Genomic DNA, 25,051 nt, shown 5'->3' with positions numbered 1-25,051 from the left:
ATTGATCAGGTCTGTATTTGACTATGGTTGCATAATATATGGCTCTCCAGCCAAAACATGCTGAATAAGTTGGATGTGATCCAGAATCAGGCGTTAAGGTTATGCTGTGGTGCTGTCAAAACCACACCAGTAACAGCTATCCAGGTGGAGATGGGAGAAATGCCTCTTCACCTTAGAAGAGATCAGCTGGCCCTTGTGTATTGGGCAAACTTGAGAGGTCATAATGAAGGTCATATGAGTCAGTCGGTATTGAAGCAATGCCAAGAGCGTGGAAACGCTCAAGTCAGAAGTTTTGGTTGGGTCATCAATGATAAAGTAAATTAAATGGGGTTCAATGAACTAAAAATAAGTCCCACTGTACCTTTCCCAGATACTCCACCATGGGTTTCTAGGGAGGTGTCCACTGATTTGGGATTATTGGAAGAAAAACAAAATAATGACATGGACAAATACAGGGTGCAGAGCTATTTAATGGAGAGGTATAGTGAGGATATAACTATATATACAGATGCATCTAAACTAACTGATACAAGAATGGGTGTTGTTTATGTCATTCCAAAATTAAACATTAAAGAAAAAGAATCAGTGATGATTTAGCAGTTTACACAGCTGAATTGATTGCTGTGTGGCTAGCTTTGCTTTGGGTGGAGGTCAATAGGCCAAGGAAGGCAGTAATTGCTTCAGATTCCAGTTCAGCTTTGATCAGTATTAAAACATTTCAGTCAAAGTCAAGGCAGGACATTGTATATGATATACTGAAAGTTGCAAATAATCTAATAAAGTCAGGAATTGCTTTAACTCTGGTATGGGTACCAGCTCATATAGAAGTTATAGGAAATGAGTTAGCAGATAAAAGTGCTAAGCAAGCAGCTAGACATTCTAATATAGATGTTGAAGTAAACTACAGCAAAACAAAAATTAAAAGTATGGTCAAAAACATAGTTAAGGGTAAATGGCAAACATTATGGGACAGTGGGCAGACTGGAAGACAGTTCTATATTATTCAGAATAAAGTGGGAAAGAGCAGAAATACGAATAGAAGCAAGGAGGAGGAGGATGTATTTTCTAGAATGAGGTATGGACACACACGTCTAAATAAAACTTTGTTAATAATGAAGAAGCATGCTGATGGCAACTGTGAATTCTGTGGTAGTCCAGAGACTATAGAGCATGTTATTTTACACTGTAATAAATATCAGGAAGAAAGACAAAGACTAGTCTCACAATTACAAGGAGAACAGCTGAGGCTAAACTTAGAAGAAATTCTGCAAAGAAACACAGGGGAAATGTGTGTAAACTATGTAATTGGCTTCCTGAGGAATACAGGACTAATTAAAATAATTTAGTATGATCTTTTTGTTTGGTTTTGTTTGGTTTGTTTTGTTTTGGTTTGTTTGTTTTGTTTTGTTTGTTTGTTTGTTTTTATTTGTTTGCATCCTATTAGGAAAGGTTAGACTCCAGTACCACACTCCAGTCCAGTTGGTGGCGGTAATGCACCATTAAAGTTAGTTGCCAACCGCCATAAAAACCGAAAGAAGAAGAAGAATCCTCCACGTTTTGGAAATGGCAGCCTCCGATGAGTTACATGTGGCTACCTCTACGTTCCTATAAAATATCAATTTAGTTAAATTACAGAAACTGGGTCTTTATACTACTGCATTTAACGAAAGGACACATCAGAACGAAACAGAAAACAAAAACGATTGAAAATGCAGCACGACGACGTAAGTAGTGAAGAGTTTGTGTATGTTTTCTTTGAAGAATCATACGCTAGCATTAGTTAGCTACTTTTCAGACCTCTGGTGAAAACATTTAATACGTTATTCTGTTTATGAAAGAAGCTTCCCGATGGCTTGTTAGGCTACATGAATGTTTTCATACTTTGAATCATCCCACCCATCAAGTAGCATAGACGTTTTTGAGCTAACGCTGTCTTTTGACTCTGTTGACCTCCTCACAGGTTATATGGGACATAATTGGAAATAAACAGTTCTGTTCCTATAAAGTCAAGTAAGTATTGTGTATTGTACTGATGCATTGAATGTTTGAGAATAACTTTGTATCGGATATCGGCTACCAAGCAGTGACCTTATACTTGTATTTAATAACGTTATAGGACCAAAACTCAGAGTTTCTGTCGAAACGAATATAACATCACAGGACTTTGTAATCGGTCGTCTTGTCCACTTGCCAATAGCCAATATGCAACCATTCGAGAAGAAAAAGGTAAACGCTTTTGTTTTGTAAAAATGTTTTGTGTCGACATCTTGGGGTTTGAACAATATCTCAATAACACAGTAGCATTTCCCTTTTTTCAGGTCAGTGTTTTCTCTACATGAAGGTGATTGAGAGGGCAGCTTTTCCTGCACGTATGTGGGAGAAGGTAGGTGATATCCATTGTAAAAAATAGAGGCAGTGAAAGAGAACTTCCTTTGCAATTAGTTTTGATGCCAGTTGTTTCAGTTCCGCACAAACTTTGCTGCTCTTGCTTGACCCTTTACTTTGGTGATTTTGAACCATGGTCTGAGATAACAGAGAATATAATATGAGACTCATGGTCAAACTACGACCGAAAAATCATCCTTCAGTTCATTGAATTTGATAGTGTAGGATTGCAGACAGTATCCTGACAGGAAAAAAGCAATCAAAATAATACATACATGCAGGCTTGGAATTTCACCATTCTGGGGGCAAGGCCACTTGGCCTTCAGTTGGGCATATTTGGTGGGGGGCACAAAGGCCACATGTCAGGGCACCAAGGCCAAAGTTAACTATACAGTAGTAGGCTATAAAAATGATCAAAGTTGTATTAAGCCTATTCACTGCAGTAGACCTGCATCACTGTATGAAACATTACAAAAACATGAAACATGACATATTACATAGAACTGTAAATCATCTAATATTTGCAGATTTCTACGCTATATATAACATTTATTTTATATTTGGCCTGTTATGAAATCATGTATTGAACAATTTAAGCACAGCACAGCTCAGCTTTAAGAAACTCAAATAGCCTAGATGCATGCTTAGCATTTTGTGATCATTAAGGCTACTTTCACAAACTCTTAGTCAGCCGTCCTATGATTTACCAATATAGGCGATATTTGTAACATTTTATTTTGTATTTGGCCCGTTATGAAATCATGTGGAACAATTTAAACACATTGTAAAACGTAAAGCCCAAATTTGGAGACATCCATGCATGTCGAAATTTACTGCAAATTCAAAACTAGATTACTCTGGGACTGCTTTACACTTTTGTGTTCGGTAAGGTCAGGGCTCTACAGTGCGCCCATTTCACTCGCACATGCAAGTAAAAATGATGGCGCGGCGAAAAAAAAAAAATATTTAGAAGACTGGTGCGAATGACTTCTAACCATGTCAATGTTTGTCTACAAAATACACTGCAACATCGAGAAACATTACAGGTGCAAACCATAGAATCACGTCGCGAATGCAGCATAAAAACTACACCTCCCATCAACGTTAGCAGTTTTGCGTTGTGACTCGCTATAGTAGTCGCTTCTATCAAATCCAAGAGCGCGCAGAAAAAGCGGAAAGTTAGACTAGCCAGCCAAGATGGGATGATATTCTGAGAATGCAGTGAGAGAAGGAAAGGTAACCTAACATGCCTTTTAGCCCTGTTGACGTATTGGCTGCAATATGCAAAATATAGCTGGAGCGAACCGGCACAAAAGTAGCCTCCTGTAATACTCATCTTATTCAAAGGTAGAACGCTACTGACAACTCCAGGCTTCCACGCATGCTTGTTTGTTTACACCGAATACAAGCTGAAGTGCAAAACGAAAGTAGGCCTAACGTTTGCCTACAGATGCAGATATTTCAAATAAAAACTAAAACTATAAAACATATATCCTTGATTAGCCTATGTTGGGTTTTGTGGAAGGGAAATTTGACTGTTTTAGTAGTAGTATTAGGCAGTATGCAGTCAGATAGGTCACCATGGGCATATTTGGTTTAGCTATAGATGGATTCACAAATAAATAAATTAGCCTACATTTGGCAGGATACTTGATATAGAGGCTAAATGCAAATATGGCAATGTATTATATTTTACATTAACAAAATGTAGGAAAATAGAACAGACTGAAAATAAAGTAGGCACTGATCTTTAAAATCCTGTTTCCTGTAGCCTAAATGTTGTCAGTCATTCTTAATATTATAATTGGTGCACTGGCATGTTTAACTGTTAGCTGCAGTATAATGTTAGATTATGTGTAAGTTAACTACAGAACTGACTGTGCGCCCAAATTTTTGTCTGTGCTCCTAAATTTTTTAACTTGGGCGCACAAGTGCTCCTGAAAAAAAAAAATGTTAGTGTAGAGCCCTGAAGGTCTGCTGTTTATTCTGATATATGCCTTGTCATGTGTTAAAAGAAGGGTATGTGAAGTATTCCACCGAGATGAATGGGTAGGGAGATCATGGGACGCAAAACCTTCAGTAGAATGTATGATTAAATTGAATTATATTATTTACTTTTCTCGCGAACCGTTCAACACAGCAATTATCGGCTAACATCGTTTAAAAGCTGAGAAAAAGCTCTTTCATGTGATACTTGTGATGTCTGTGATGAATAGGCTACTTCGTGAGTAGTTCAACTGAGAAGAATGGGTGAATTTGGACGCACTTTCTTTCTTGCGCTGTCACTTTCTCCACTGCGTAAAAGACTAAATTAATTTGCTCTGTGAATGCTAAGATTATTTATTTATTTATTTATTTATTTATTTATTTATTATATTATATTATTACTCATTTAGTTTGTATTGTCTTGCAGGTGAAACTAAGTAAAAACTATGAGAAGGCTCTGGAACAGATTGATGAGAACCTTATCTATTGGCCACGGTTCATCAGACACAAGTGCAAACAGCGGTTCACGAAGATCACACAGTACCTCATCCGCATTCGCAAACTCACGCTTAAGCGACAGTAAGTTATTGAATAAAATTAAACAAAAACATTTGGGGTTGAAATCTTGGGCTCACAGGTTCTCTTTCATAGTGATTTTTTTTTTCTGCCCTTTCATCAGGAGGAAATTGGTACCCTTGAGTAGGAAAGTGGAGAAGAGGGAGAAAAGGAAAGAGGTAGGTGGTAGTTGACACGGCTATATAGTGAGGAGGTCAACTGGAAGCTTGTATTTCATTTGAAGTCTTCCTGGTTCCCAAGAAAAAAAATCTCTGAGAAAATGGAATTTCTATTCTAAGGTGTGAGCGAACAGAAGTAGAAAAACTAGGCAATTTGGTTTGGAGTTAAAATGTATTTATCATTCAATGTTTTGTAACAACCTGTTGTCTTGTCTCTGAAAAATTCATTTCTCCATTTCACTGATTGGGAGACTATTCGCTAGGGCTGCAGCTATTGATTCTTTTTGTAATCGATTAATCTAGCACTTTATCGATCGATTAATCTGATTTTTTTTTTTTTTTTTTACATTTTTAAACCACCAAAACAAATAATGCATAACGAAAATGACATGGCTGTAAAATGATCAAGCAATTGGCACAGAGGTATTAGTCTAACTCCAACATTTGGCTCCAAAACTAAGCCCATTTATTGCAATTTACCCATTTAGTGTTTATAAGTGCCAGTGCCAACAATTAAATAATGTTCAAAATGCTGTCTGTAAAATTGCAGCCTCTTGTGCATGACTTAGTTGGGCGAACAAAGCTCTCCATACTATGTTGTGAAATGCTGGGAGGGAGAAGAGGGAAAGCAATTTAATGTATTGTAATATGTTTCATGCTGTAATCTAGACCTGACATCAAAGTAAATATCTGTTTTATGTAGATTTCTACACCTGCAGCATTTACTATTAAGCTACTAACAAATAATTTTACCATTAGGCTACTAAAATAGCCTACCATTAGGCTACTAACAAATAATGTTACCGTTAGGCTACTAATAAAATATTTCTGGGGTGAGCCTATTTGCAATGGTAACCTAGCAACCTGTGTGTGTGTGTGCACGTGCACGCGTGCATTGCGTGAGGGAAGATGAGGATGCATGTGTGTATAAGAAGGGGTTCTTTTTTAGGCATAGCTAGGCTACTGTCTCTCTTGCAATTGAACATGAATAAGTTTACTACTTAAAAACATCAAAGCTAAACATTATATCACGACATCGCTACAAATACAGTATGTGATATGTGATCAGCCAACATCAATGTAGGCTATAGGCTACGTAGATAGATGATGGATAGGCTAGATAGATTGATAGCCTACTTTATTGACGCTTGGTGAAACCGCATGGACTGGATGTTTTCGGTTCAGATGCTTGTTCTTTACTTGAAAACTTTAGACATTCTCGCCATTTATGGACATCTTGACTCCACCATCGCACCAGCTAAATTCAGAATGTAGGCCTCATCACGATTCACGCACTAGTGGTGTGCTTCCTAAACAACGGTCCGTGTGGAACAATCAGATCCCTGCACGTATAGTGCGCGTCATAGGTTAACGAGGCTTCAAGCCAGGGTTTTTGCCTCGAGTTATTTTTGTAATCGAGTTATTCGAGTAACTCGATGAATCGTTTCAGCCCTACTATTCGCACCAATTGGCTGGACCGCTTTTGATTTAGGTTCGTTACTTTTAAAGCTGAAGTCGGCAACATTTTTTTTTTATCATATTCACTAAAACTGACACTATGCTCCGATAGAATAACATAAATCAGCCGGCTTTAGAAAAAATCCACAGCTCCCCTCAATCCGCCAGACTTGCCAACTTCAGCTTTAAGGGGGACGAATATTTAGCCAATCACTTATTTAAAATTATATATTTTTAATTAATTAACATTTACTTTGTAGAAATTTGCTTTTACTTTGACAATAAAGAGGGGATTTTTGAAAACTATTGTAAAAAAGGCCAAATTAAATTGACAAAGATTCCATTTTTAAAGCAATAGAAGGGGAATATCCAAATGGGGTGAACTTTTTATAGGCACTGTATCTGATAGGGGTGTGACGATACACTCAGCCCATGAGACGAAACGATACAGAATATTGGGTTCACGAGATGAGAGAATATTTTAACACTATCACAGGAAAAATAGCATTTCATAGACTGACGGTCACAGAAAGCAAAACAATCCAGTTGTACTATATTGTGAAATGTATTAACTAGTGATATTTATTTCAAGCCTAGAACTGATCCATATGCAGGACTGTCAGCCAGAGTGCAGACTGAAGACTTTAGATGGGTGACCGCGATAGTAGTCTTAAGTAGCTTTTTTGGTAGGCCCAGTAAAGGCTGGCAATGTATTCTGCTGGTTGCTGCGCAAGCAAATGTTCATCCTTTACACAGATTTCACTGGAGCAGATCTTGCACACAACTATATATTTTATATATGGCCTGATGAAAGCCTATAACTATGTTTTATATCAGAATATTTTAATGTGTCTATTTTTCAAACTCTTAATTGCAATCGTATTTTATTGACTTACCCTCAGAAGTATTTTGGTCCTACTATTGACAGTATTGTGTAGTGTTCCCATACTGGTTGATCATACCTGATCTGTGGAATATTGTAATATCTTTTTGTATAAGTATTGCTTGGTCGGAAATATGTTTTTATTTTCTCTCTAGGAAAAAGCCCTTATTGCTGCACAACTCGACAATGCCATTGAGAAAGAACTCTTGGAAAGGCTGAAACAGGGAACGGTAAGTACATTTTTGTAATTACACACTCAATACACGCTGTTCATATTGAGGTTTTTGTTTTGTCCTGAAGGTCATGTCGGCACAATATGCTAGATTTAATTCAAGGAAAGGGTGAATGTAATGTGCATGTTTTTGTCTGAAATGCTTTCTTTGAACAATGGTGAACAATCTCTGGTATTTTTTGTTTTATTCAGTACGGAGACATTTATAACTTCCCCATCCACGCCTTTGATAAAGCTCTGGAGAAGCAGGATGAGGAGACAGAGTCAGAAGAGGAAGATGAAGAAGAGGGTGATGATGAGGTAAGCAGGTTACTCTATACAACCACAGGTGGCACTGTGGTAACTCTATATAAAACATATTGATCTCAATGGTGCATTTTGCCCATATTCAGGGTGGAAATTAAAAAAGAGTTTCAAGACAAGTCAAATTGGTGTTTTTAAAAACAAGGGATCATGGAGAATAGAGAAAATTCTGCTCTGAAAATGAGAACAAAAAATATTTTTCAGACTTGTGAGGTCTGCTGCTCAGACCCTGAAGGAATTTATTTTCTGTTCATTGCTTTTTCTGAGTGTTTATACTTATCTCAATAAGGATCATAGGCTCTTGATTTATGTTGAGTACAAATATGTCTTCTGAAGGCCTAAACAGAGCCCAGCCAAAAAAAATGTTGCTATTCACCCCTTGCAGACACGTGACTAAAGTCACGTGACGGCTCCATGCTGGACGGCAAAAAGATAGGAGACGGACAGCAAATTATATTATGTCATAATGATAATGATGAACTGAACACCATTACTATAACATATTTGTAGTTCAATGTATTGCTGTTTGGGATCTGATGGTCAAAGAAAGATGCCAGTGGTGTTGATGGATGAAATGGGTCATGATCGCAAATGTAAACTGTTGGTAACAGCAGGGGGAGATAAAGTTAGGTCTAACCTTAGGCTACTGTAATTAACATTATGGTAAATGAACACCCATAAGTATTTTTGGACTAAAATATTGCAAACTGATTTGGTTACTTTATTTGTCTTGCTTTTATCAGTTGTAACATAGTCAAAACTCTTATCGTAGCTTATAGTGCTAGGGCTAACGCTAATGTAACTCGTCAGTTTGTACGTTGCCCAGTGAATAAACTTACTACTTACATGTCTTAAGTTAAAGAATTGAAAGAAATAGGAAATAAAAAAAACCTTGAACTAGGGATCGACCGATATGGTTTTTTCAGGGCCGATACCGATATCAATTATTACCAAAACAGGAGGCCGATAACCGATATGTAAAACCGATATGTCAGTTGTCAAAAAGGGGGGTAGGTAGTAAAGGCGATATGCTGCAAAAAATTAATTCAAAAGCATTTAATTATGCAAACTTTTCTTTCTTCTTTTGATACACAATTGTCTATCAACTTGTATCACTTGCAAGTGTAAATCCTGTGTATCATGTTAATCCAAGAGCTAAGTGATGGCAATTATTTTCATAGACTAGGCCTACACAATGGGCTATGTGCCACATAGAGGATGCTTTGCCATCGTGTGTGTGAGTGCACAAGAAAGGGAGAGGAAGAGGTGCATGTGTGATGGCAAGTGTTACGGTTGAATAGTTTAACAAAACAGTTTTAAAATAGTTCTTAGGCTATTTAAGTATGCAATTTGTGTCCATGTGTAGACTACAAGCTACACTTTTGAGAGCCTAAAGCTCAGGACGCGATTTAGTTCAGGTCGGATTAAATTACGGCTGGCCCTGGGTGCATGTTGTCTTTTCTGACGGTCCGTTTCAAAAAGGAGCAATTACACTTTTTGACGTTCGCTATCGCATAATTTAGGACTTGTCTGTACTATGTCCACCGTGGTGTCCCGTTATTCACAATTAACGAACGAGGCGGAGGCAGAGAACTCCCGACACGCAGCACCTGAGTTTGTAGGCTAACTAGTAAACAGTAACGTGCATCAATCGGGAATTCGCTAAATGAAGGAAGTGGGTGCTTTACTTATTGATCTGGATCAAAGAGACAATGGCTTACAAAGTGGTGTTTTTGTAACATCAGTGTAGATGATTGTGATTCATTCAACTTCAGCAATGTAGGCTACCTTCCTTACCGTCGAAAAATAGCTCCGTACAGCTGAAGCCCAGTCTACAGTCTGCCTCAGTGAGAATCCTAAACTTTGTCTGTGTTCAGTCTTCGATCCTGATTGGCTGCATTCGTGCTACCTAACAAATCAGACGGTGTAGTGGGCGGGACAATGCTCTTGACCACAGAGTAGCAAATGCAGGGAGTGAGAGACTCTTTACAGACAAAGTAGCGCGTTTCATTCTTTATCCATTTCAATATCGGCTTATCGGTGGAAAAAATGACCGATACCAATTATTATAAAAATGCTAAATATCGGCCCTAATAATCGGCCAGGCCGGTAATTGGTCGATCCCTACCTTGAACAGTATTATCTGTTTACATTTAGATCTTGCCATAGACTTTGACTTAGTCTATGGTTGCCATAGTAACCGCTGTTGTGCTTCCATCCATGCAATTGTGGTTGAAATACTCCCGAAAAAAAAAAAAAAAAAAAAAAAAAAAAAAATATATATATATATATATATATATATATATATCTATATATCTATATCTATATCTATGCAAGAACATGGGATGTCGTTGTATTCCAAACAATAAGACAACAGTCGTGGAAGGGCATTACTACGGTTAAATCTCACTATAATCTCCTAGCTGTGCGATATGTCCCATTACAACCCATTGATTTGATTCGTGTTCTTGCCGTCCACTTGGCTATTTTGCTGTGGCGCGAACAAAACGTGACGTCACTTGCAAGGGGTGAATATACTATTCCGATTTATGCACCAGCATGCAAAATTTGACTCCTACATGGTTTAGTTCTTGCGCTATGGGCTTGTGAACTTTGACAAAAAAAAAAAGGGCGGACAAAATCGACACCCCCTCCCTAGTAAAATTGAATCTTGGAAAGTATTGATCTTACATAAAAGTAATTTTACAATGTGTCTTCTGGGTAACATAGGTACACCTGGTATTTTTTTTTTTTTCAGAAATACCAGGTGTAGTGCGTTGGGCCCTGGTTGAATTGATGTGGAATGACCCTACTGTGTTGAAATGTAGGCTAAATATGTTATTATACTCTATATTGTATACTGATAAGGGCTGAAATGATTACTCGAGTAACTCAAATAAGTCGAAAAATGACAAAATGATGGCTTGCTCAGCTCAGAGATGAATGTTTTTACATGAACGCGCACACCACTTTCAGAATTAAGTTGTTGCGATGATGGAGAGCCAAGAAACTGGACATTCTCTGCCTTTTACGGACAAAGTTTTAGGATCATTTCAAACTTAGAAAAGAAGACAAGGTGCAATGTGTAGACTGCAAATCAGAACTGACGTACCACAACAGCACGTCAGCGATGATTTAACATCTGAGCCGAAAGCATCCAGTTGTTAATATAAACTCACCAAGCCTAGCAACACAAGGCAACATAAACATTGATGTTAGCTGATTAATGTATTAGCTAGTTAGAACGTACAGCATTTGTAGCGGCTGTAGTCTAACCTCATGAGTCGATGTGATGTAAAGTTGTGGAAACTAATTAATGTAAAATTTCAAATGAGCAAAACAGCAAAAAATCACACACACTTACTCATCTAGTCTCTCCCTCTCACACACGCTCACACACACACATACACACACTCCCGGTGTTGGGTTAAGCTACCTCACCAAATAGGCCTACCCAGACATAATTATTATAGCCCTTAACAAAAAAATAACTGCATTACTTCAAGTGTCAAAACTGCTGTTTTGGAAGAAATATTTGCCGTTCTTGTGCAGGAAATTCAGAATGTTGGAGGGCAATTCCATGGAAAATTAAGTTTTTTGTGACATCCATAACGCCAATAAAATGTGATCGTATGGTATGATGTGAATGATTACATGCATTTTGAGCATTTGCTATTTTTGGCTGAAGAATGTACATGAGATGAAATGAATTATCATTCACGTCATACAAATGCCAAGGCATTTCACTGGCGTTATGGATGTGACAAAGTCCATTTTCCGTGGAATTGCCCTGGATACGGGAAGAAAAAAAAACAGCATTGTACTGCATAGGAGCCTACTGCAGTGTTTCTCAAACTTTTCTGGCTCACGGCACCCCTAAACATATATCTCTCCATCCACGGCACCCCTATTTTTTTTTTTACTTTTTACTCTCAACCTCCCTTGTGCATTATTTGTACTTAATACCACTTCATTTAACCATATGTTGGATAGACCATGACTGCACATTACTATGAAGATGAGATTTTATCTCATTTTTGTTTTATTCAAATGAACCATTCTCTTTAATTCAACTCATTTAATAGAACTTTTGAAAAATTAGTGAACAGAATATGAACAGAAATATCAGGAATAGGCCTTCAACTAAAGGTGAGACACTACAGGTGAATAGGGTAAACTTTTTGACAGTGAGATTCCATTCTCGGCCTAGACTCGCCTTTCAACTTCCGCGATTGGCTGCTGATACTAAGGAAGTGTCCATATTTGGATTGCACATAGTCATGCAGGAAAAACAGAGCCTTCCAACGGTACTACATGATGTTTTGAATTATGGTCGTGGTAGTGCATGAAACGTTAGAATACTAACTTCTGGTGAATTTGGGAGAAAAGTGGCGCGAGTAGACAAAATGTAATGAAAAACACCTAAATGTATAAATTGGACTTTGTCATAGTAGAGACGAGTGATAACCCCTAATAACTTGAGGAGTTCGATATGGAAGCACTTCGGGTTTTGGACTGTAGATCAAACTATGGAGAAGGACAAAGTGGTATGCAAACTGTGCGATCGTGAGTTCCTACGTAGGCGAAATTTGTTTGACATTTCTAATCGTAAACACAGCCATGTTGAAGCCTGCAGTAAGGTTTTTTTATTGATGTTATGGCAGTCCACTCTCCTTATTGTATTTAGAGAATGTTGCACTCCTGTTTGCCATTGTGCATAAAACTTCACGCCAATAAATCAGAAATATTGCTGACTTATGCGTCTCAAGCGCCCTCTTTACGTTTGTCCTGTTAGTTGTCTGTGGACTGGCCTATATTTGGCATTGAAAATGAAAACATGTTTAAACATGGAAAATCAATTTTACAATCGATTCAATGAACACTTATGTCTCAAATCAAACTGGATTTTTTTCACAAAAGTGACAGCCCTATGAATGACTATGTTCACACAAACTATAACGATATGATATCGTTGGGGATCACTTTCAGAGCAATCCCCAGATTTTGAGAACGATAAAAAGCAGCCAATCAGAACCCATCACATTTTAACCATCACATTCATTAACACAAGGAGAGACTTTTCTTATCATTGGTCAATGTGGACACTTATCGTTATAGTTCCTGGTGTGAACGGCCCTTAATACTGATATCGGCACAAATAATTGGTCAACCCCTACGTCAAGAGCCCTATTGTTTTGCCTGATTTCTTGTGTGTTAGAGTGGTTCTGCCAGGTATGTATGTAAACTTATGAGCACAACTTTATATCAAATGCACAGAAACTCCTGAAATTCAGTACATAGAGTTAGTTGAAGCTTTTGTGTACTATAATCTCACTTTCATGGTTGTCATGTTTTACACTGTGAGTAACATTTTTGGTAATCTATTGTTCAACATTTTTTTTCTGAATTGTAATTACTTCCCTGTTTGCAGGATGTTGGCCAGAAAGAGTTTGTTGCAGAAGATGAGATTGAGGAAAGTGATTTGAGTGACTTTGAGGTAAAGGTATTCTTTGTTTTGAACATGTGGATCAATTAAATATTTTCTGTGGTGTTCATAGGCTAATACATTTTAACTAATGATACAGGACATGGACAACCTTAAGGGAAGCAGTGATGAGAATGATGAAGATGAGGAGGAGAATGATGATGATGAGGAAGAAAATTATTATAATGAATCCAGCGAGGAGGAGATGGACACAGAGGCAAAAACAAAGATCAGTTCAAAAGGAAAGGCTCCACTCAAAGGACCGTATAGGAAGAAACGAGCCTATGTGGAAATTGAATATGAGCAAGAGACTGAGCCAGCTTCAAAGAACAAAGCCACATAGATCTGTGTACACCCTCTTTTAACTGTATATTTCTGGACTGACCGTAGTGTGAACCTCGAAACCCCAGTGACCCCTCAAACTCAATGTCCTATGTCTGGATTTAACAGTGCTTTGGACTTAACAGTGAATATCAATCCATTTGGGAACTTAATTGAAGCAGAATATTTTTGCTTTAGTGAAGTAATAAATATAATTTTTATACCCCAAAGTGTGTTTTCTCAAGGCAATTGTTTTTGTGTTCCAAGGTGTCTTTGAGGTCTAACGACATATAATTTTTTCTTATGCTGTTGAGGAATACTTTTACCTGGTGGAAGGATCTTTGCACATCAAGCATTGTTGACCTCAACAAATCTGCCTAATATCGGGTGTTTTGGCACATAACAGCCTCTTTTTGACAATGCACATGTAACCTGTGCTGTTTTAACCACACGGCTCAGCCCTGCACTTGCCAAGACTTGAACCCGCAACTTGCAGCACCTCGGATTGGGACTTGAGCAGGCTAGCAAGTGAGCATCACCTACTAGCAAGTCTCTTAAGGTGGTTTACCTAATGTAAATACTGCACGGCTACATACGGGCTGGCTACCATTACTCAATTGTGGTTGCTAAACAATGCTTTTCAGAAATACATATCCAAACCACAGTGTATCAAATATTTGTGAACTACGGGTTGTTCGCCATAGTGTTAATTTTATCACCTATTTTTAATTTAGTCTTAGTCTTAGTCTTGTGACGAAATGTCCTTTTTAGTCTTTGTCATATTTAGTCATTCAAATATCATTTTTGTTTGTCAAGTTTTAGTCGACTAAAAGTCTCGTCATTTTAGTGTAGTTTTAGTCAAAAGAAAACTAAAGGTATCTTAGTCTTAGTCAGTTTTAGTCAACACATTTTGGTCTTTTTTTATAACAAATTATTTCTGATTACCATTTGAGTCAAATAGTGTTTCACACATCTCAATTTTCCAACAACATTGTGTGTCCACAGGGCTACTCGTCTGTTATAATGACTCATTCTGATTTTTGTCAGTCAGTATGTTTACATGCACAGGTAAGTCGAGCTACAGTTATAGCTTGGCTGGGATTTGACCATAGACAGTAAAGATTTGACTGGACCACTGTCATATTAAGTAGACCAGTGTTTCTCAAAGTGTGGTCCGGGGATCACTGGTGGTCTGCAAGCTATCCCAAGTGGTCCGCGAGCAGGCGTGGTAAAATATAATATAGATGAGTTGTTTGCAATATAACTTGTATGTAAATCCAAACAGTTCTGCAACACTGTCTATGTAAGATATGCCAATTTAAATCATACAGTATGAATCCTCTGACACAATAAGCAGTGCAAAGACAATAAGCAAAAGGTGGTTCAGTGAGTAGGCCTATAGTGTAGACTAATTATAGGCTACTGTTGAAGTAGGTCTAATTTTTTTTTTTTAGCTAGGGTTAGTTAAGTGGTCCTGAAACTGAAAAAAGTTTGAGAAACACTGTTGTAGGCCAAACTATTAATGTTTTACTCCGCCAAGCTAGATGGCTTATATGCTTCAAACACAACACATTCCCCAAACAGACTCTCCATCTTAGCCATAGCTAACCTGCTAGCGAACTTTTCCATATTACTGTAGCTTACTTGCTAGCAAACTTTGCATCATCAGTCTAACTAGATGAATAGTTGACATTACATGCTGAACATTTTCAGTATGGACATTCTGGGGATGTTAATTTGTATGAGAGAAGCTTCAACTTCTGGGTATGTAGCATTGTGGCATAAAGCTTATAGTTAGCTTGCTAACTCTGGCAGAAATCTCCAGTGTTCTTGTTCCATGTAGTTTCGTGTTGCAGCCACAGGGCTGCAGCAGCAGCACGTAGACTAGCCTACAGGAAAGCCGTTGCGTATTAACTCATTCGGAATATTTTGAAAACATAACAGCTAGATATTCTGTCTTCTCATTTTGTAGACGAACATAAAGGGAGATTTTATCTTAGTTTTTATTTCATGCAAAACATTTTAGTCTCGTCTTTTTTCGTCAACAATAATGCATCTTAAGATAGTCTTAGTCAGTGTTTCAGGACATTACTGCCGTCTCGTCATCGTCTCGTCTTAGTCATGAAAAAAAAGGTCGTTGACGAACATATTTCCTCTCGTCTCGTCTGACGAAATTAACAGTAGTTCGCCACCTATCTTAGTGGCAGGCTTGCTCATTTAAAACCCAAACTCTTCAGTTCTGTCTTGCAAGAATGACTTAAACATCTAAAAGCATAACATACAGTATATAATGTACACAAGATGTGAAGTTCTGACTTTATTTTTCAATACTAAAATGGCGTGTTACTCGATATTGGTTTGCTTTCCATCAGAACATAGCATTCATTGATTATTCAGTCTCTTAACAATCCTTAATAAAGAATAAACAGTCTACCTTAGTTCTGGCCAGCATTTCTGTGTTCTTGTGCACCTCTCACTTTAATAGATCCACTTCCCTCAAAAATTAATTACTATTCCTTAGCAGGACTTTGTTGTGTGATCAATTCATAGGAGGGTGGGTCAGTTATCATCTTTATGCACTCAAGAACTGTTTCATTAGCACAGGTGTTATCCACCTCTTCAAGGATACCCTGTGATGAAAAAAATTCAACAACGTGAAAAACGATGAGTGAGTCTTATGTTTGTTTTTTGTATAATTTGATGTAAATGTATTATAAAACTAGAACCTTTTATCCTACTTTGAGTTTGCCATGTGAGCAGCTGTCCAACATCTGGAGACAGTGAGTGGTTCTGACTAGGAGGTCCTTTCTAACATCTGGGGGTTGTGTCTCTCTGGTAACATCACACAGCAGTCTCAGCAGACTCCGTCCAAGAACAGGCATCCGGCACTCAATCCTGCCACAAAAAAAAAAAAAATGTTGAAAATTAAGAACCAGTAAAAACATTCAAATTTAAGCTACTTTCCCACCATGAGAGGTATTTAAAAAAGCAAAGAAGTTACATCATGAGTATTTTGGGTTAACTTACCTTGGCCAAGCAACTTGAATTGTCTTCTCCAAGACGGCCAGGATAGTTAATCTGGTCTTTTCTTCTGGGCTATCTGATATCTCCAAATAGCCAATAATGACTCTCTCTAGGCGTTTAAGATGGCGAACAATTACAATGCCCATCCTTTGAAAACAAGATAAAAATACTAAAATCTTAAATTGGAATAGCTGTGGCATAAGCAGCAGCGTCCGTACCACGTTCACGTTCAAATGCCGAGGGGTTTGAATTCGACCCCTGGTCATTTCCCAATCCTACCACATCTCCCTCTCCCACTCGCTTCCTGTCACTTCACTGTCCTATCCAAATGAAGGCAAAAGTCCAAAAATACTTAAAATCAGTTCAACTAATCTTAAAGATGTTTGCTATTACATTGCCAGGATTTAATAGGGATAGTGCTGGATGGTTATACAAAAACAAAACAGGTTTACGGTACAGAGACCATACGCAGGCATTGTTTTGCTCATTTCACACTATTGATCATTCATCATTGATCATTGATTTATTAGAGGATACATGTCCCTGTTTACGAATGAGAACAAGGCTGGGAATCAAGGCCTGTAAGTGGGCCCTGTAAAACGTTCATCCATTTGACCAGATTTAATATCAATTTATTTATGAAGCACATTAAAAAACAACAGCAGTTGACCAACGTGCTGTAGCTCAAACAAATAAATAAATGAGCAAAGTAAAAAATATAACAATAATAATATATTTTTTTAAAAAGCTAAAGAAGTGTGTTTGAGATGAGATATTCAGAGTAGGGGTCAGTCTGACATGAAGGCAAGTTTTAAAAATATATTCTGGTTTATGTTCACTCAAAATAATAGCAGTTTTTCATTTCAAGGAAAGATTTAACATTTTAAGACTAGTCTTACCTTTCAATGAAAGGAATAAGAGTGGTAGCATAAAGAAGACGAAGAGCAATCTTGTCCTCCATCTCCATATATGTTAGGATGTGACACAGCACTTGATCATAACGATTTCTTTTCCTGGGACAAGATATATCTGCATGGGGCCTCTCCAGAACAGATAGCAAGTCTAAGAGGCAGGGCAGGACCACCTATAAGGGGTGGGGGGTGGGGGTTACAAGTGTTTATGCTTGAGCCAAATATGGGGGGGAAACCAACATATCACCCATTTACAGGACCATTTCAGAGGAATGCTGCTGTTGTGGTTTACCTCTAAGAGCTGTGCCTCAGAAGTGTATAAATGGTTGAACAGTGCATGGTAAATGACATGTGCTCGGTTGAACTGCCGTAGGTCTGCAGCAGGCTGACAGGACAGGAGAAAAGTGGCATTGCTTGAAACACAGAAGCAAGTGTGGTATTTACAGCTGGTATTTATCATAAATAGTCTTACCACATTGAGAATAATGTGATGCAAGCAGTGAACACCAAGGACTTTGTTTTCCAAAAGGTGATCATCAGAGATCAGCAAGGATGGTGGGAAGACACTCTCTAGATAATAAACCAACCATGGCCTCTTGACCTGGACCAAGATCCAGGAGAAAACATGCTTTGTTGCCTGGTTCTGTTTCCAGTTTTCCCTGAGGTGGAGAATAAAGTGTAAAAGATAATGTGTTTTAGTCTGATTCAGTAATAGCTGCTTTTACAAAAAGTAAACATAAAACATGAAAAAGTTACAAGGGTGTTTTTTCTAGGTTCATCCATTTTTAAATCATGGTTTCATTTCACAAGTGCACCCCAAACATATTTTTCCCTCCTTAGAATTGCTCTGGCAATGTGGTTGTAACTGTGTGCATAACTGGCAGGGAGTGCTGTTGATGGAGAAAAAATGCTTACAAGTTTTAACATTATACATCGTCATAGTTTAGGCTAATCATATTTGCTTACTTTGTCAGCTCTGATTTGAGCATATCCAGAACAGTTTGGAGTACTCCTGTATGGTCATCTACAGTTTTCCCACACAGCAGGTCCAGACAACATTCATGGCCTATAGTCTGGGAAATGGAAGCCAGCAGACCCAAGGCATCCTTCTTAGAAGCTTCACTGGTCCATGGCTGGTCCTGAAGGTGAGTCACAGAAAACACGCACATAAAGGGTGCCAGTGCACGTGTGAGTGACCTATTACGAGTAATGTGATATAAAGGCGCCTCTGTATCCCCAAGTCGGAGAAGGAGGGCCTGCATCACAGCGCTGACTGCACAGGAGCGCCCTGGGATATCCCTGAAGAAACTCGGGGGTAGATTTCCACTGTCCGTATCACAAACCGGCAAAGCAGCGTAATACATCAAAGATTTCACGAAGTCTATGTATATACTTCTTAATTCAGTTTCGGGAATGGCAGGGAAAAGCCAACTAACATCTGCATTCAGAAAAAGCTGCTCAGTGGTGCCTAGTATGAAAACTCCCTGTTCCGAGGCGTTTGGCTTGAGCATATCCTGGATATGTTTAAGCACCATAGCTAGAGGACAACTATGTGAAGAATCACAACTGTCTTCCATAGAAATTTGAAGGTTTTTCAGGATCACTGACAAATCCATCTTGGTATGTTTTCCGACCCAAGAGACCAGAATTGTGGATATAAGGGCTGTTAACCTAACAGTTACAGGGCAACATATCGACTAAACGCATTTATCACCGAAAGAATGCTCAACGACTCTGCGAAATAAGATAGGACTAGGCTATAACACATCTGATAGACTAACAAAATCGAATAGATGTGCTCTCTCCATCACAAACCTGAGAGAGTAACTGTTAAAAGGCTCCGACATACAACAAGCTTCGGATGACATGGTTCCGGCTGTTATATCCTCTGGTAGGCTAATATTCTTTTTTTATTATTATTATTGTACATTTCAGTACAAGTACACAAACAGGCAGAAGCTGTTGACAATGATAACATAATAAGTACAAGTACTTCCATAAAATACATTTCATGAACAAAATGACAACATACAAGAGGTTACTAGGATTTCAATAGCTTAAAAATGGCACATTGTAGGCCTAAATGTGTATTTATAGCCAAAGGGCATGTTGAGTGTTCAAGAGAGAGCAAGTATTGGCTGAAGTCCTTTAGAACGATACAAAAAAGAGGTTTTCTATTGATAAACTTACATTTGTGGATAAAAAACTTTGCTAGGAAAAGAAGCAGATTAATGACAAAGTCTCTGAAAATATCACTTTGGACTTTGGGGACCCCAAAATAAACATTTTTTTAAAGTTAAGTTAAAATCTTCGGAAATGTTTTTATTTACATAGTTCGAAAAATCAAGCCAGAAGATCCTTGTATAAGCACTCCCAAAAAATATGATCAAGTGTTTCTGGGTAACACAAAAAGAGCATTCCTCTTTGAAATTTAGACAGACGATAGTTACAAGGGTAACATTTATGAACAATCTTGAGGGAGACCTTAACAACTTTGTTAGTAATCAAGTAATCTTTTTTTAGAGACCAAAATCTTTTCCAATCGATATTTTTGAACTTATTATTCCAAAAACTGATGCAAGGGGGAACAGACGCACAAGGCTTGAGAAGGATTGATCTGATTTTCTTGTTGGTGAATTCACTACTGACAAGGAGACAGTTCTATAAAGAGGTTAGAAGAGTCTAAAGAGGGAGGAGAGCAAGAAGGGCCTTTAGGACTGGATTGAAGTAGCATTCTAACACCAGAGGGAATAGCATCAAAAATGACTGCATGGGGGGGACCGGAACAGAAAATGCATCCATAAAGTCTCTATAAGACAAGAAATTACAATTTTCATCAAGAAGCTGTGACACTAAAAGGATATTTTTATCAAACCAAGAATGGTAGAATAATGTTTTATTCTTATATGTAATATCCTTATTATTCCAAATAAAGTTAGTGTGTGGTGAAAAATTGTGATTGTACATAAAAGACCAACAGGATAACATCTGTTTATGAAAGTTTGGCAACTTCAAAGGGAGCTTTGAGATATTACAATTGCAACGTATAAGGAATACAAGACCTCCCACAGGCTTTAACAGGGAGTTAGGGATACAGTTCCAGATAGAAGTGGGGTTCTTAAGGAATGACTTAATTCACTTGACTTTAAAAGAACTGTTAAGTAGAGAGAAATCAATAAGATTGAAATGATGTGATCAGTTAACATTACACTTTTTTTAATCTAGTGAGATCTAGATTTCCACACAAAATTGACAATTAATTTGTCTAATCTCCTGCACACCTCCAGGGGGACATCCAAGACCATAGCAGGATATATAACACGGGATAATGCTTCAGTTTTAGACAGCAAAATCCTACCAGAGATTGAAAGGTCCCTCTGTAACCAAGAATTTAATTGTCTTTGAATATTGATTATCAGGGGGTCAAAATTTACTGACGTCCTCCTTTTTGATCTTTGCATACCATTATGCCCAGATACTTTAGCTCTGTTTTTACAGGAATATTATATAATGTGTCATCTGTTGAAGAACCTAAGGAAAAAAGTTCACATTAATTTATATTAAGCTCAAGGCCTGAGGCTTCTGAGAAGGATCTAATGCTGGTAGAGTCATCTGCCAGTTGGCTAATTAATAAGGAGTGTTCAGCAATAGAAATTTCTTCAGTATTGCAGGATTTAAGATAAGTGGCTAGAAGCTGCATCGGCAGAAGGAAAAGAAAGGGTGAGATGGGACAGCCTTGACGGATACCTCTCTCTATGTTGAATCTCTGTGTTGTACCATGTTGCAATTTGATTGAGGCATTATTGTGTTTATAAATAGTCTGAATGGAATTAATAAAATTCTGCCCAAAGCCAAAGACACTTAAGGCTCTGAAATGAAAATGGATGTTCAATGGTGTCGAAGGCTTTGTAAAAATCAAGAAAGAGTAACTGTCATCTGGCAATAAATGTGAATAATCTATTAGATCGAGAACTAGTCTAATGTTGTTGGAAATGAGTCTTCCTAGAATGAAGCCAGACTGACATTCATCTATGATACAATCCAGGACGCACTTTAGTCTTTTAGCCAGTACAGAGGCCAAGATTTTGTAATCATTTTGTAATTACATATAGGCCGCCAGTTCTCTATATATAAACAGTCTTTTTGGGGTTTTGGGTTTTGGGTTTTTTTCAATAGCCTCCGCAATATCTTTAGGCTGGATGGGAGATTCACACAATGACTTAAGTTCAGTGAGTCAAAGAAGTTATCCATATTCAACTGAGAGAATTTTGACCGATATAAGCTTTCATAAAACTCCCAGCAGACATGGGAGATTTCATTGTGGTTTGTTAAGAGAACACCATTTGAAGCTAGTTTGTTAATAGATTTGTATTGAGAGCATTGCTTTTCTAGCTTAAAAAAAATAGGCAGTATTCTTTTCCCCTTCCTCAAGCCATCTACTTCTCGAGCGAATAAAGGCACCTTTTGCTTTTTGCATATACAAGTTATCTAGCTTATGTTGAAGATCCGTCAGATTAGCTTTTTGATTCTCAGTTAAGTTCTCATAAGGAATAAGATAAATTAATAATTTCCTTGATTATGTCAGCTTCAAATGATTTCCTCAAACTGGCCTTTTTGGCACCAGCCTTTCTAAAGGTTGTTTGGATTTCAAATTTGAGAAGTTCCCAGTTAGTGCTGAATTTGTTTTCTATTTGAGCTTTATTAAAGTAAAGATTAATTTTGTTGTTAATAGCCTCAACTACCTTATCTTCAAGCAGAGAGGAGTTAAGCTTCCAGTATGAACTTGAGTAACGAGAGTAATGACTAGGTTTGTTTAAACTAAGCAGGATGCATGTTATGATCAGAGAAGGGAGATGGTAAAATATCAGTTCTAGATACATATTGTGATATTGAGTATGAGATTAACCAATTTAAGAGACCCTGAATTATTGGACCAAGTGAATTGAGAGGACGTAGGATTCTTATCTCTCCAAATATTCACCCAAATCTTCTCACAAAGTTTCTCATCTGTCTGATTTTGTGTAACGCCTAGGGTAATATTCTTTCCCTATGATTCTTTCACACAAGCTTACGTTAACCTACTATGGAAGCCCATTTCCGCCAGTCAAAAAAAAATAAAGTCAGGTCAAGTCAACTTTATTTATATAGCGCAGGAACAGGAATAGCTGATAAAAGCATAGAAGGGCAATAGTCAAAGAAAAGTTTAAAAAGTAAAGAATAATAATAAAGATCATAATAAAAATAAAACATAAAACACACAAGGTAAAATCATTTAAAAATAAAGAATAATTAATAAGCAAAAAAAACAAATGCAAAAGTAGTAAAAAAAAAGTAATAAAAGACAAGGCAGAATAATTTTCAAGGCAGATTCAGAATTTGTAACTCAGCGCAGTTAGCAGAAAGCATCTGAGAAAAGTTTGGTCTTAAGTCTAGATTTAAAACTGGCTACAGTTGGAGTCTTTTTGATGTCATCCGAAAGTTGGTTCCAGAGCTGAGCCGCAAAGCAGCTATTATTCCACTGCTTGGTTGAATTTCCCATTGTCCTACGTAATTTAGAACGACCATTAACCATATGTTATCTGCACACCTATGAAGTAGATCCATTTTTTGGCCGTATCACACTTGTATATTAATTCGCCAAACTCGTTGTTTAAATGAACTGTCACGTTGCGTCCGAGCTGTAAAATGCAGACGTTCAGAACATTGCAACATTGTAGCATATGACGGAGGTTGCTTTTAGCTAGATGGATGACAGCAGGCTAAGTAAAATAGCGATGTTTCAAAGCTAAAGTTCATCAGAATCTTGGGATACGCCCGCTTGACAACGGGAGAGATAGAACTAACGACTGGCCTTTGGCAGAAAGCAACCATCCATTTAGAACTAGTAACGGCAGTTTGTCCTGTGAGTTGAGAAATTAGTTGATATGTGTCGGAAGAAATTAGTTCTACAAACAAGACAGTTTTAGCGATTAAAACGTTTAAATTGTAACAGGAAATGAACATAACGCAAGTGGCAACAGTGGAATAAGCGGGATAATGGACTCCACGGTAGCAGTAGCACTATGTTCAAACACTGGCTAGGCTCTACATTTGCTTTCAGATAAACAAAACGATTATGTTTGTATGACATGACACAACCGACTTTGTTGCTGTGCAGATATTGATATGCCTCGGAGGCTTTTAGGTTGTCCATTGCTTTTCCATCTATCGCCATTGCACGAAGTAGGAGCACATCTTGCTAGGCTGGGCTATGTCGTCATGTTATCCTCCCAGTTCTGCACTGAATTTGGGTGGGGGAGAGTAACGCCAGTCAAAGTAGTAGAACCGTGTTCCCAAGCTAGCATCGAAATCGCTGTGTTTACACCGGCAGATGCTGTGCAAACCACTTCCGGCGGAAATTAAGTGCATTTGTGTAGGGTTATGGCCCCACCCGGGGTTTTGGCGCGTTAACTTGTGTATAGAGCTAGACAGTAAATTTGTCTCTTTCACCTCACTGTTGTTGAAAAATCACAGATTTGATTGTAGTTTAGATAGATAGATAGATAGATACTTTATTGATCCCCAGGGGAAATTCAAGGTCTGCTGGTAGAACTGGTTTCTGCAAGTTCAATATGGTTTCTGCAAGTTCAATATGGATCATAGGCCAAAGTTTAACAAACGAGTGAGTGCTTATGTCCTTTTGAAAGTGGATTTTGAGGGGTACAGCTTCATAGATCTCCATTCATTCTGCACTCCCCTGCGAGCGCCCCTACATGGGAACCAGAAACTGCAACCAGTTCAACCGGAAGTTTTCCGGGAGTGATAGATAGATAGATAGATAGATAGATAGATAGATAGATAGATAGATACTTTATTGATCCCCAGGGGGAAATTCAAGGCCCAAGGGGAAATTCAAGTTCTCCCCTTATTAGACATTCTCCAGTAGCCATAGATATTAGAAAGCTAGATACCGCATTGTCTGCCAAGTTCAATTAGGTGGCATACGTAAACGTGGCCACCATATTGCTGGGGGTAAACACCTTACTGTCTATGGGCAACATTTGTCGGCAATCAGAGACACCTGTCTGATTTCCAATCAGAGTCACCTGTCTGATTTCCAATCAGAGACACATGTTTCTCCATTGGCCTCCAGTGATTGTTGCCCCCACCAAGATGGCGGCGCTATTTACGTACGTTCTGGAGCCCAATGCGGTATCTAGCTTTATGATGTCTATGCTGTTAGAGATCCACTACGGCTATGCTCTATGGCTATGCTAGGTGAACGATTTCCTTATTCAAGTTCGTTTACCATCAAACTGGATTTTAGAGGTTATATTAATTTTCCTCAAA

The 25,051-nt window shown here is 38.0% G+C and overlaps 2 protein-coding genes across 3 annotated transcripts; one reads left to right on the top strand and one right to left on the bottom strand.

Moving 5' to 3' along the window:
* Positions 1 to 1,536: 1,536 nt before the first annotated feature.
* mak16 (MAK16 homolog (S. cerevisiae)) lies at positions 1,537 to 14,017 on the top strand. The gene is made up of 10 exons (XM_048244467.1): positions 1,537 to 1,724; positions 1,961 to 2,010; positions 2,117 to 2,226; positions 2,319 to 2,383; positions 4,799 to 4,950; positions 5,051 to 5,105; positions 7,602 to 7,676; positions 7,871 to 7,978; positions 13,413 to 13,478; positions 13,567 to 14,017. Exons 1-10 carry the CDS (start codon positions 1,710 to 1,712, stop codon positions 13,807 to 13,809), a joined length of 939 nt encoding a protein of 312 aa, XP_048100424.1. The 5' UTR covers positions 1,537 to 1,709; the 3' UTR covers positions 13,810 to 14,017.
* A 2,058-nt stretch (positions 14,018 to 16,075) lies between these two features.
* On the bottom strand, positions 16,076 to 19,536 carry tti2 (TELO2 interacting protein 2). Of its 2 annotated transcripts, none has more exons than XM_048243679.1 (7): positions 18,689 to 19,536; positions 18,195 to 18,381; positions 18,015 to 18,107; positions 17,711 to 17,895; positions 16,815 to 16,958; positions 16,526 to 16,682; positions 16,076 to 16,417 (listed from the first exon to the last, which is right to left on the bottom strand). In XM_048243679.1, the coding sequence occupies exons 1-7, from the start codon at positions 19,336 to 19,338 to the stop codon at positions 16,298 to 16,300; spliced, it is 1,536 nt and encodes a 511-aa protein (XP_048099636.1). In that variant the 5' UTR covers positions 19,339 to 19,536; the 3' UTR covers positions 16,076 to 16,297. The 2 variants fall into 2 exon arrangements, with proteins under 2 accessions (XP_048099636.1, XP_048099637.1); XM_048243680.1 differs by having other exon boundaries at positions 16,326 to 16,417; positions 16,514 to 16,682.
* Between the last annotated feature and the right edge of the window lie 5,515 nt (positions 19,537 to 25,051).

The sequence above is a fragment of the Alosa alosa genome, chromosome 5, assembly GCF_017589495.1.
Source record: "Alosa alosa isolate M-15738 ecotype Scorff River chromosome 5, AALO_Geno_1.1, whole genome shotgun sequence".
NCBI lineage: Eukaryota > Metazoa > Chordata > Actinopteri > Clupeiformes > Clupeidae > Alosa > Alosa alosa.
This window is presented reverse-complemented; position numbering and strand designations above follow the sequence as displayed.

What these genes read in the sequence shown, in the direction of transcription:
- mak16 (XM_048244467.1), top strand. An exon ending in CTGCACGTATGTGGGAGAAG is followed by an intron (nt 2,384 to 4,798) that starts GTAGGTGATATC and finishes ATTGTCTTGCAG; the next exon opens with GTGAAACTAAGTAAAAACTA. An exon ending in AAACTCACGCTTAAGCGACA is followed by an intron (nt 4,951 to 5,050) that starts GTAAGTTATTGA and finishes CCCTTTCATCAG; the next exon opens with GAGGAAATTGGTACCCTTGA.
- tti2 (XM_048243679.1), bottom strand. Translation starts at nt 19,338, where the DNA reads ATGGATTTGTCAGTGATCCTGAAAAACCTTCAAATTTCTATGGAAGAC. An exon ending in ATCACATTATTCTCAATGTG is followed by an intron (nt 18,108 to 18,194) that starts GTAAGACTATTT and finishes CTGTCCTGTCAG; the next exon opens with CCTGCTGCAGACCTACGGCA. An exon ending in GCTCACATGGCAAACTCAAA is followed by an intron (nt 16,418 to 16,525) that starts GTAGGATAAAAG and finishes TTTTCATCACAG; the next exon opens with GGTATCCTTGAAGAGGTGGA.